This window comes from Gobio gobio (assembly GCF_949357685.1).
Source record: "Gobio gobio genome assembly, chromosome: 4".
Taxonomy (NCBI): Eukaryota; Metazoa; Chordata; class Actinopteri; order Cypriniformes; family Gobionidae; genus Gobio; species Gobio gobio.
Window position 1 is genome coordinate 56,844,028 of NC_137100.1, and position 12,495 is coordinate 56,856,522.

The 12,495-nt window shown below is 40.7% G+C and overlaps 1 protein-coding gene across 1 annotated transcript; it reads left to right on the forward strand.

Annotated features, from left to right (window-relative positions):
* The first annotated feature begins 1,371 nt into the window (after nt 1–1,371).
* On the forward strand, nt 1,372–11,564 carry neff1 (neuronal intermediate filament family member 1). Its single transcript, XM_079815162.1, has 4 exons — nt 1,372–2,162; nt 4,959–5,276; nt 7,641–7,765; nt 7,855–11,564. The coding sequence occupies exons 1-4, from the start codon at nt 1,419–1,421 to the stop codon at nt 8,375–8,377; spliced, it is 1,710 nt and encodes a 569-aa protein (XP_079671288.1). The 5' UTR covers nt 1,372–1,418; the 3' UTR covers nt 8,378–11,564.
* The last annotated feature ends 931 nt before the right edge of the window (nt 11,565–12,495 follow it).

Here is a 12,495-nt window from a genome sequence, read left to right on the forward strand (position 1 = left end):
GGTCTAGAGCCTGTCATCCCTAAACAGAGAAAATGCTCATTCTCAGGTCTTTTTTGTGTCTCTCCCAGTAGAATGAAACATCAGCCTCAGAAACTGCTGATTGAAGACAGCGAGACCTGCAGCATGTCTCCAGGGGTTTGCTGGTGTGATCATGCTAAAGCCCATCCCGAGGCGTGGCTCCTGCCTTTGGCCTTAACCCAAGTCTATGTGGTGCGACAGTCCTGCACTCGAAATACAACCCCCCACACTCCGCTCCCCAACAGCCAATACTGATGACTCATCAGGAAAAAGTGTGATGGGATGCAGCTTACTAAAGAATACTGACTTTAACAGCACTCCTGTGCATTTTGTCAACATGTCCTCTGTAACCCATTTTAGATGCACTATATGTTTGAGATGAATGCAAACTGCCAGCTGATTTTGAGTCTGCACAGGATTCTGCATCGAGGAGGGTCATCAGGGGTAAGACCTCTGTGTCTGTTCAGTATTCAGACACTGCAGAGGAACAGGCTGCCACCCGCATTACAACACACACACACACACACACCCACGCACACACACACAGTTAGACACTCCCTCTCACTGCAACATGCTTCAATCCCATGCAGACATGCAGCACCTTTGCTTACACACGTGATAGCTATACTGTTATTCCTTGCTTGATTTATTTATTTATTTCTGCATTGCCATATTAAGTTTCCAAAAATTATTTTTAATGGTCATTCATGACATGAATGATAAGGTAATAATATACACTCACAGAATGACTGCACCACATTTGTGCTTAATGTTTCCGCATTACTTTTGTACTGAAATTAACAAGAATATTATAAAGATCTACAATGTGACAAATAATGTAAAGTAACAATTTCGGCAGAGCATAAGAAACTCCATGCAATATTTCGGTTCCTCTGAACCTTCTGGAAATCCAGAAATTAGTGCCTCAAATTCCCTATTGTGGAACTTTCAAGTGCTTTAAAACCTTTCTTTATGAACCACTGAATGCCTTTATTGCAGGAACTTTCAGGCTCTGTTTTGGCTTTTTAAAAGGTGTCCAGCGACTCTCCAAAGGTCATCCGAGGAACACCCAAATGTAGCTTTTCATCTTTACATCTTTTGACCTTTATTTATCCTCAGTTCTCTGCATGATGGCAATCTCCATCGCAAGAAAAAGGATGAGTGGCCACAAATGCAAAGGCAGTGAATGAATGAGCTCTCTCCTGGGACTCTGTCTTTTTGCTCAGGGTTGCAGGTTTCCCCCTCCACCACCGCCCCTGCGTCAGATGATGCTCGCGGTCTCTGCCTATAAAAGATGCCGGTGTGACAACCCGACTGGCACTCTCCCTCTCTCTCTCTTTCTCTGTCTTCCCACATCCACACTCTTCACTCACTCGGTCTGTGATCTTGAGCATTTCAGCATGAGTTATTCCGGCGACATGTACACGAGCAGCTCATACAGGAAGATTTTTGGAGATGCGCCACGGCGCGTCCCCGTGGGCAGCAGCCCGTCTCGGGTGACGGTGAGCTACCGCTCCGTACCCCAGCAGCAGCACCACCGCACCTACGGCTCTCCATCCCCCATGATCACATCCTCAAGTTACCGGACCAAACTCGGATCCGGCCGCGGCGGCTACCAGCCGGACAACGTGGACCTGACGCAGACCACCGCCGTCACCAACGAGCTGAAGATCATCCGCACCAACGAGAAGGAGCAGCTGCAGGGCCTGAACGACCGCTTCGTGACGTTCATCGAGAAGGTACACAACCTCGAGCAGCACAACAAAGTTCTGGAGGCGGAGGTCGCGCTGCTGCGCCAGCGCCACAATGAGCCGTCGCGCCTGCACGACCTCTACGAGCAGGAGATCCGCGAGCTGCGCGGCCGCGTCGAGGAGATGACTCACGAGAAGAGTCAGATGCACCTGGACTGCGTGCAGATGAACGATGCTCTGGAGCGCTTCAAGGAGAAGCTGGACGAGGAGACCCGGCTGCGGGAGGAGGCCGAGAACAGCCTGAAGGGATACCGCAAGGACGTGGATGACGCCACCCTGTCCCGCCTGGAGCTGGAGAAGAAAGTTGAGTCCCTGCTGGATGAGATCGCGTTCCTCAGAAAAGTGCACGAGGAGGAACTGCAGGAGTTACAGGCGTCCCTTCAGGCCACCCAGGTATGAAAAAGTTGTGAATAATATTTTTTGATCCGTTGGCTGGTTGTAGAGGGTTGTTTTTTTTTTAGCTGGTCAGGCTGGGATGCCAACTAAAACCTTTATTGCCAGGCTGGGAGATCATCTTTAAACTGCTTGGCCATGCTGAGTTTTTATTTTTTTTTAATTTTTTTTTTACTTTTACATCGCAATTGCATAACATGCAATAGTTGCCAACGCATATATATAATATTTGTTTCATTTCTGTAAGATTAAACTACTCAGTTAAGCCAAATATTGCATGTGCTTTAGGTGGTATTGAAATAATATATAGCCTACACTAAAATATGTGGTCAATTATTCTAAAATATGATTTAGGCTACATAACTGCGTTAGTGTAAGATTTACAGTTTACAGTATAAGATCTTATTTGACCAGATCAAATTATGAAAAGCATACAAATTCTTTGTTCTCAGAAATGTTTTGATGTTCATTAATCACTCATATCAAATAGTTTTGCAGTGACATTTATGACTGTGATTTATGATTTTACATTTTAATTAGTTCCCAGTAGCCTAAAATAAAACAAGTTTAGCCAAACATATCATATGCTTTTGGTTTGAAAAATGATATGCAATACCGTAAAATTCTTTGTCAGGAAACAAACATGTCCTTCATGTGCAAGTATTTAAATTAATTATATTTAATTTGCATACAACCAATTTCACATTAGTGACTTAACCTGACTACATAGCTTATTTGAAAGGTTTTTAAGGTCTTATCAGGTAGAAATATCTTTATAAGCTAGTAACTACATAGAACTTATTTGAGAATATCAGATTAAGCAGATAAAGCCTAGAAATACTATGTATTCATTAATGCTTTGAAATATTATGTTTAGTAATAACTCATAGTGTGGGTATGCGTATCATGACTGTGCAGTGTCATTGAGGGCGGTGTGTGTCTGGGAGGATTTACAGCACTGCAGCTCAGACACTCGTGTGCGTAACGCTGAGAATCTGACGCTGCACTGCACCAGGATCTCAGTCAAAATGAGCATTTATGATGCCAGTCCCTTCTCTCATGCAACTTTAACATCTAGAAACACAATGTTTAATCAGACAAAGACACGGAGGATCCCTGGAGAGGGAGAAATGTATTTGCAAGTTGAAAGAAGGTTGTTGACGATGGGATGTTTAAACTTCCTTACCTCCAGGCAATGAGGAGGTGATGCAGTAGCGCAGGATTTTAGGTGTGGCTGCAGAGTGCAGCGGGACCCCTGCAGCGCAGCGTCCTTGAGAGGGACTGCATCACTTTAGACTCGCTCTCAGAGTCGTGCAGCTGCTTCTCAAAGTATTTCTACACTACAGATTACATTTCCTTCAGGGTTTTATTCAATAACCCTAAATAAAAGCAATTACACAGTTAATGTGAACGTAACTGATGTAAGCTGATGTTCAGCATGCATGGATTGCTGTTCTCTGCGTGTTGATGATGTGGTGGATGAATTGCATCTGTATGAACTGGCAGTGTCATCTTTCCTTGAGCATTAAAACCCATGAGTTTGCGCTCCATCCCGCAGCCTCAAGGGCCCAAAACTTCATTAGCGCAAATTACACTCAAAGACTGATTAAACGTGTCATGGCCGACATTAGCACTGGATATATCAGCTCTACTGCATTTTTGATTACTTAACAACCTAATGGACAGTGGTTTATTGATTATAATCACTGTACAACTGTGTATTTATTAATCAACATCTTATATATGTACAGAATGTCTCATATTTGTGCCAACAAATATATGCCAAATTATGTATAGCTATATAATGTGTACTGCTTTTAGCTCAAATGTCAATGCCTGTTTCAGGGTATTAATTATTTATTAGAAATCAATAATGAATCAGCAACTAATTTGCAGTTCCTCCACCAATCAATTTTAGAGACTAAAGGCTATTTATGGCTACCATTAACTACTGTTCAAAACTTTATGCTCACCAAGGCTGCATGTATTTGATCAAAAATACAGTAAAAATGTGTAATATTGTGAATTTTTTTTTTTTTTTTAAATAGCTGTTTTCTATTTTAATGTATTTAAAAATGTAATTTATTCCTGTGACGCAAAGCTTTATTTTCAGCATCATTCCTCCAGTCTTCAGTGTCACATGATCCTTCAGAAATCATTCTAATATGTTGATTTGGTGCTCAAGAAACTTTTCTTATTATTATCAATGTTGAAAACGGTTGTGGTGCTTTTTAAAAAAAATTTATACAGAAATCATGATTATTTTTTTCAGTATTTTTTTATGAATGGAAAGTTCAAAAGAACAGCATTTATTTAATAAATGTCTCTGTCAGTTTTGATCAATGTAAAGCAAAAAAAAAAAACTGACCCCAAACTTTTGAACAGTAGTGTATGCTGTTTTTGTATACACATACACAACAGTTGTGCTGCTCAATGTGGAAACCTGACTTTTTCAGGATTCTGTGATGAATAGAAAGTAAAAAAAAAAAAAAAAAACATAATTTATTTAAAATAGAAATCTTTTTCAACATTTCAAATGACTTAATATTAGATATACCCCTGGTTTCACAGACAAGTGACTGAAAGCAACTTGCACTGACATATCTTAAAATATTTGTTTTGTCTCAAGATGCACACCAGTAATGTTTTTTAAGGCACGTTTATAAAAGCTACTTAAACATCCTAATTGAACTAAGGCTTAATCCTGACTTAATCTAAGCTCTGTCTGTGAAACTAGGTCTTATAGTTGTATTCAATTTATTAACAGTTAGTTTGTTGACTGTTTTCCATGCTCAGGTGTCTGTTGAGATGGACGTCAGTAAGCCTGACCTTGCTGTGGCCCTGAAGGACATTCGTGCCCAGTACGAGACTCTCTCTTCCCAGAACCAGCATCAGGCAGAGGAATGGTACCGCTCCAAGTTCGTCAGTGTGACGGAGGCGGCGGCACGCAACAACGATGCTCTGAAGCAGACCAAGGATGAGCTGTCTGAGTACCGCCGACAGCTGCAGTCCCGCACCCTGGAGATCGAGTCCCTGAAAGCCCATAACGAGTCCTTAGACAGACAGCTGGCTGAGATGGAGGACCGCCACAACAACGAGATCGGCGAGCTGCAGGTGAGTGCATAAGACTTTGAGGGAGTTTACGTTTACTAATTTAGCAGACACTTTTATCCAAAGCAGCATACAAATTCATTTTGTAAAGAAAAAAAGCTCAAATTGAAAAATATCACACAAGCTGTAATCCAGCATGATTTTAGAATGACCCAAAGAGCATCCAAAGAATAAATGTCTGTTCAAAGGAAGGAGTCATATGATAAATGTCACAAATACAAAGTTCTGTCATGAAACTCTAGATGGCTCAGGCTGATAGGTCCTTAACTTCCTATTGTATCAGTAGCCAATGAGCTTGCTGCTCAACCTTCAAATTAGGGATACACCGAAATGAAAATTCTTGGCTGCAGCCGAATAATAATAAAACACTTGGCCAAAGCCGAATACAGAACGCAGTTTTTCAAAATTTTTCACCATTGCATAAATGAGCTTTTATACTATTTTGTCTTGCTTTTAAAATAAATTACAAAACTACAATTTAAAAATATGTATTTATCACTGAACATTTTTTGCATTCCAGCAGATATTATACAAACAAAGCACAATATAACTTAAAAAAAAAGTTAAATAGAAATATTTTAAAAATATAACTATATCAAATATAAATATAACTTATTTTATCTTTGGACTATTATGCCTACAGGTATCATAATTAAATCATAATCAAATTTTGTTTGTTTGTTCATGAGAGGGTTTCACTTATTCACTTATAATAAGTTTGGCTGCCGAACATTCGGTGCATCCCTACTTCAAATACTCGGTGAAGATTTGCTGTAGCAATTGCAGTGCACTTTCAGAAACCCTCCACCTTCCCCAGCTCCACCTGTATAGATCTGCTACGGGTAATTCATGTATGCTATATTGTACAGCAGCAGAATGTCTTAAGCCCCATTTCCACCGAAATTACCCAGAACAATTTGTTCTATGAACTCCCCCGAAGAAATGCATACCCAGTAAACAAAAATAAATTATGAGAACATTTTGCTAACGTTCCCATTGAGTTATGAAAAAAATATTAATGAATGTTCCCTGAAGGCTCAAAAGTTTTTTCGTGGTCCTATCCACCTGTTTCCGGGGGGCGCTACTGTAAAAAAGAACGTGGGTACAACTTCCGGTGAGGCGGCGGAAGCAGAATACCAATGGTATTTTGTGTGCTAGTTAGAAGTTAGTGAAGTGTTTTTCGGATCATTGGCAAGGTTTCAAAATGATCATTTTTACTATTTTTTTTTATCAGATGGTGCCACAAGGGCTAAGTGAAGGTTACCGTGAAGCAACTTTTGCAACATGAAAGGCACACACTAAACATTTCAGTTTAGTACATTTATCAGTTAATTAATAACACAATACAATAAACGATACAATTTTCGTGCCCTTAATAGTCCTTACTTTACTGACCTTCCACAAAAGTACTGCTGCATGACTACAACAGCGTCCTGGCCCTAATTCATGAACACCCCGCTGTCTGTACTTCACCTGTCACTGATGCTAGCACCCATGCCTTGTGATGGGATACCTGTAGGCTCAGACTCGGCTCCACTTTTAGATCGTTTCCGACAGATACTGATACGCCTCTGAGCTTTTCAAATTGGTCATCGCCTTACCATCACAGGCTACTGAATCTAGAAAATAGCTAAAAATGCTACCGTACGTGATACGAGGCCACTTAATTATTCACGTTTTCCTCCCAACCAACTACCGCGGAGGGTAAAGGTAACGTTACTGTTGTTTCAACCTTTTGAAAGTTCGTTGAGGTTGTGTTCCCACATCGTTAGCAAATTTGGATAGCTTGAATGACTGTCAACTGTTGAATGTCATTAAGCTTTGTTTCCATCCACCTATTTTTATGCGAATTTTGGGATATCGCATCAAAAAATGCTGAATGGAAACGCCAAGATGCGCATGAATTCTATAAATGCGCATAAAAAACTTATGCGCTCGTTTGAGTCGGATACGTTTTCTATCCCATGCGAAAACGTGCGCATAAACTACGATGGAAATGCATAAAGTCCCGCTTGTTTACTTCGAACCGGAAGACGCTCCCACTTTTGATGCAAGGCTTCATGGGGCGTAGGAAACTTGTGGATAAAAAGTAATGGAACAAGTAGTAACAAACTGTTAAAAAACAGTCAATCCCCCAACTAAAATGTTTCAGAAGAAACGTTCCATGAGCGATGTATAAATAACATTTTGAGAAAATGATATTTGAACGAACATTCTATTGACGTTCCTGCAAGAATGTATGTTCATAACTTTGAGAGAACCTTGCTAGAACATTAGCCAAAGTTTTGAGATCGTTCCCTGTTGGCTGGGTAGGTTTTCTTGACAGATACGTTTTTGGAGACATAAATGTCTTGTTTGTGGTGACAGGACACTATTCAGCAGCTGGAATCTGCTCTCCGGAGCACAAAAGGTGAGATGTCCCGTCACCTGCGCGAATACCAGGACCTGCTGAATGTCAAGATGGCACTGGACATTGAGATCGCAGCCTACAGGTCAGACTCAGAACTATTTTCATTTAATGTCATTAGTTGATGCATTTATTAATGTGTCATCCTCATCAATATTTGGACGTTCCCAACAGGAAGTTGCTGGAAGGTGAGGAATGCCGTCTGAGCTCTGTGAGCGGAGCCATGCTGCAGTCCGCCTACTCTTATCCATCGAGCCGCTCTTATGCCCTAAGCTCCTACAGGAGGACCGTAGCCAAACCTGAGACAGAGGAAGAGGAAGAGGAGGTGGAGGAGGAAGAGGAGGAAGAGAAGGAGGAGGAGGAGGAGAAGGAAGAAGGAGAGGAGGAGGCAGGAGAGGAAGGAGAGGAGGCAGAGGAAGGAGAAGAACAGGAAGAAGGAGGAGATGAGGAGCAGGAGGAAGAGGAGGAGGAAGAACAAGAGGATAAGAAGGAGAAGGAAAAGGAGGATGAGAAGAAGGAAAAGGAAGAAAAGAAGAGCCCAAAGGAGCAAAAGGAGAACGAGAAGGAGAAAGAGAAAGAAAAGGAGAAAGAGAAAGAGAAGGAAAAGGAGAAGAAGAGCGATAGCAAGGCAGATAGCAAGAGTGAAAAGGGGGACAGTAACAAAGGCGAAAAGGCCGCTGCGGTCAAGAGCAAGTAAAGCTGCGTACCATCACCGCTTCCGCCACGTCCGTCTGGACCCCTCCGTGTCCTCTTTACCTCTCCGTCCCTCAGCCACACACACCACCACCAAACAAACCTCACCTTCTCATCTTCACTCTCATTTCACTAGGTATGGCTGATTTCATCTGCTGATGCATCACTGGGTAGTCAGTAACAAAAGCACTAAAACGGATGTTTTCTGTATAGCACTCGAGATTAAACAGGGTCTATGCAGAGAGTATGTGGAGTAGTTCACCCAAAAATGACAATTTAATATCAATTCAAGACAATTTTTGTTTTTCATACAACAGAAGTGGATGCAGAGTAGACTTCCAAGCTTTCCAAAAAGCACCAAAAAAAAAGTCATAAATATTGTCCATGCAATTCCGTCTTCAAAAGTCCTAAGACTCTGAAATCGTGAGGTCGTGTCAGGATAGGTCCTAGCGGAACAGTGCGCTAGGTCTTTATTTAACACAAGTGCAAATGAGATTTGTGACCTCATTTGGAACACTTTTAGGCACCGTTCACACAGCATATGTTTTTGCATCATATTTTTCTCTGTAAACATGCACTAGATAGACGTATTGGACCATTGCGCTCGCATCTTATGCAGCATCTCATGCATGACGCAGGGCCCTAAAAATGCAGCGCCCGAGTTAAAAGAAGTTGAAAAAGTTTAATTATTTCCACTACCCTGCATCTTTCGTTTTTAAATGCAAAAACACATTGTGTGAATGGCCCCTTACTGTGTACCTGTCACCATGCACTTCTTTTGTATGGAAAAGAGAAACTGTTAGTCTAAGCTACAACGACATTTGGTCTACGCCAGCGGTGTCCAAACTCAGTCCCGGAGAGTTTAGCTCCAACTTGCCTCAACACACCTGCCTGGAAGTTTCTAGTACGCTTAGTAAAACCTTGATTAGCTGGTTCAGGTGTGTTTTGGGGTTGGAGCTGATCTCTGCAGGACAGTGGCCCTCCAGGAACAACCCTGGTCAAAGCTATTCTTTGTGTCAGAGTCAGAACGACATTAGGAAGATTCAATTACGGCAAAATGTTCATTTTCGGGTCAAGGCAGCAGCTTAAGTAAAGCTCAGACAGCAAAGACCCCATTCACACCTGGTGTTCACGTGCCATTAGTAAAGTGCAGGACAGCACAAAGGAAGATGATGCCATGCAAGGCAATATGAACTGGTTCCAACCTCTCGGTGCTATTTGATTCTAAAAAATAAGTGAGTTTGGACTTTGAAAGAGGTGATTATTCACAGAGCAACAGCATATCCATTATATAGAGCTTCACTTGAGTCCTGGATGTATGTCATGAGCCAAGCACAGGGACCGGCCACATCTCCTGTTTTTCCAGCGATATTGGGGCATCTATACCCACATGAACGAAATTGTCCAAGCTCATTTCATTAAGTTCACTCGTAAGGGAGAGAATGTTTCATTCACATTCTCATGCAAAGCATGAATCATTTTTGAACTTTAAGCTACGCATCCCTCCATCCGTTCATGTTTCCTTAATTGCAATGGTCACAGCACGGCAAACGTGGCGGCATGGAGTTCATCAAGTTCGGTGAGATTAAAGATTAAACATTTATGGATTTCTTGTTTAGATTTTGGAGAGAAGAGTGCATCTGTAGTGTGGGAAAATCCTTCTGCAATTTAGATTCTGACGCTTTAGAGACGATTGCTGCTAAATATCCCTCTATTCCTGTTCAAAAATGACCTCCTCTTGATTGATTGATTCGTGATGGAGCCTGAAGTAAATCTTCCTCTCTCTTATTCTCTCTTTCTCCTTCTAATCTGTGGCATGGCTTCCTTCTGAAAGTAGATGAGGTTCCTGTCTTTTAGCCCTTTCCTTTAGTGTTTCTTCTCACAAAGGGGTGAATTTCATGAAAACATATGTAAAATACATGTTTTGCATGAGGAAAATGACGACTACTTTTAGGACAATTAAGATTTGTTGCATTAGTCTGTGGACATGAATTTGTTGTGGGGGGGTTTGTGAGTGCGTGTGTGCTTTCAGGCTTCAGGAAGCAGTGTAAACGCTGGTGTTTTCTGCAGCTGGTCGTGACAGGCCCAGCTCTTTTCTCACCCTGCAGGTGACAGTTTGGCCACAGTTTTGACACCTGCCACAGAAGGGCTATTAACCGCCACCTTAGTATTCCAGATAAACAGCCACTACATGAACCCACTCAGACAGCTAAATGAACCACCTCCAATGACCCATCACAATGCAGGCATGCTTGATCAAATGATTAACGGATGCAGATTCTGTGACATTATGGGTTGGTGTCTAGGTTTATCAATTGAAATGTATTAACAGCTGTGAGAAAGCATCGGGATTGTTTCTAAAATGAGATCTGATCTTCATCTCTGTCACAATATGAAACAAACAGCACTCAATACTTGGCAATGGGTGTTTCAGATCACATCATGACATCTCAGTTGTTCTGACTTCACCATTATTTCTTCTTGCATAAACCTTTGCGCAAATACAGAATACTGTTCTAGTAGTAGTGTCTTTCCAGGTAGTGTTTAGCAAACGGGTATTTGAATCCATGTCTGCACTTGAAGAAATGTCTGTAAAAATAGGGCCCAATGATGTGTTAATATGAGGGATTGTTCTGCACTGATTTTCTACACGCGTTTTACCCGCATATTTTGAATTACTCGTAACATTGTATTGTTTTAGAGTTACAGGAAATGTAGGCTACGGCACTTATATATGGTACGTTTTCCATTTTTTAAGTCTGGTGACTGATGTTAAAGCGAGTTTACTATTCTGACTCATTTTTACAGCAACCTTTGGGTTATAATATAATCAAAATAGTATATTATATTATATTATAATCCAAAAGAGTAGAAGAGGAGGGAAAAGCCAAGAGCAAGATTTTCAATAAATGTAGCAATTATCCATGAAATGAATAAATCAAGAGGAGTTTCAATTTGCATGGCTTGATTCACTTGGAGCTTGACAATATGAGGGGGTGGGATAGATTTGCTTGATGTGTGTACATTTACGTAAATGCCTTAATCATGAATCTAAACTGCTTAAAAGAGTCCTCACGTATTCTGCATCTCAATGACACGGTTTCAGAGATGGTTCAGGAGTGCTGACACTTTAACTGTATGGCTGCTAACTGATACAGTGATGTTCCCCTAAAGCCAAATAAAGACATTTATCAACCAACGTACCATGTGTGACCTTTTTGTCTCGTGTTATATCAAGCAACCACACACAGCACACCCACTTAAATCAAACAGTTGTTTTATTTAAATTAATTAAAGTGATTTACTGGTACAGGAACATACTCTTCCAAATGTTTTTTTTTTCACAGTGATGCTATAGAAGAACCATTTTGGGTTCCACAAATAACCTTTCAGGGAACCGTTCTTAAAAGAGTGAAGAACGTTTCAGAAATCAAAAGAACCTTTTTCCAATATAAAGAACATTTTGTGGAATGGAAAGATTCCATGAAAGTTAAAAGGTTCTTCGTGGAACCATCAATGCCAATAAATAACCTTTATTTTTAAGAGTGTATGGTAATCATTCAGTACCATGATTTATACTATTACAGTTTTTCTTAATTGCTAAAACACATTTCTCAAAACCTTAAACACAAAACAAAATCTTCAAACTACATTCAGAGAACATCTGACTCTTCTGGCAAAATCAAACAATAGCCCCTTTTCACATTTCTGGGTTTCTCAGAGCGGAAGTCTTCATAGTTGGGTTAACTTCTATAGCGGTGAATGAGAGTATACATTAAATATATTTTTGTGTCCCCATTTGCTCAACACCACAATAGTGATTTCACAGCTTTCAAAAAGAGAGAAAAAATAGAGTGAGATTGATAACGGCAGTGAAAAGAGAGAAAGATGCTCATTTTTACCATCACTCCCATAGACGCTGTATTAGAAACACCCTCACAGCAGCGGTAACTTTTTTGTAATAAGATGCAAAAGTAATATAATACAAAGTATTAGTGTTATAAATACATAATTTAAAAACTTTGCAGGATATACGATATTGATGACATCACTTCATCACAGTCTGTGAAAAGAGTCTATTACCTCAAAACCATTTTATCTGTGCTCAAAATCAAATATTGC

What these genes read in the sequence shown, in the direction of transcription:
- neff1 (XM_079815162.1), top strand. Translation starts at nt 1,419, where the DNA reads ATGAGTTATTCCGGCGACATGTACACGAGCAGCTCATACAGGAAGATT. An exon ending in CGTCCCTTCAGGCCACCCAG is followed by an intron (nt 2,163 to 4,958) that starts GTATGAAAAAGT and finishes TTCCATGCTCAG; the next exon opens with GTGTCTGTTGAGATGGACGT. An exon ending in ACGAGATCGGCGAGCTGCAG is followed by an intron (nt 5,277 to 7,640) that starts GTGAGTGCATAA and finishes TTGTGGTGACAG; the next exon opens with GACACTATTCAGCAGCTGGA.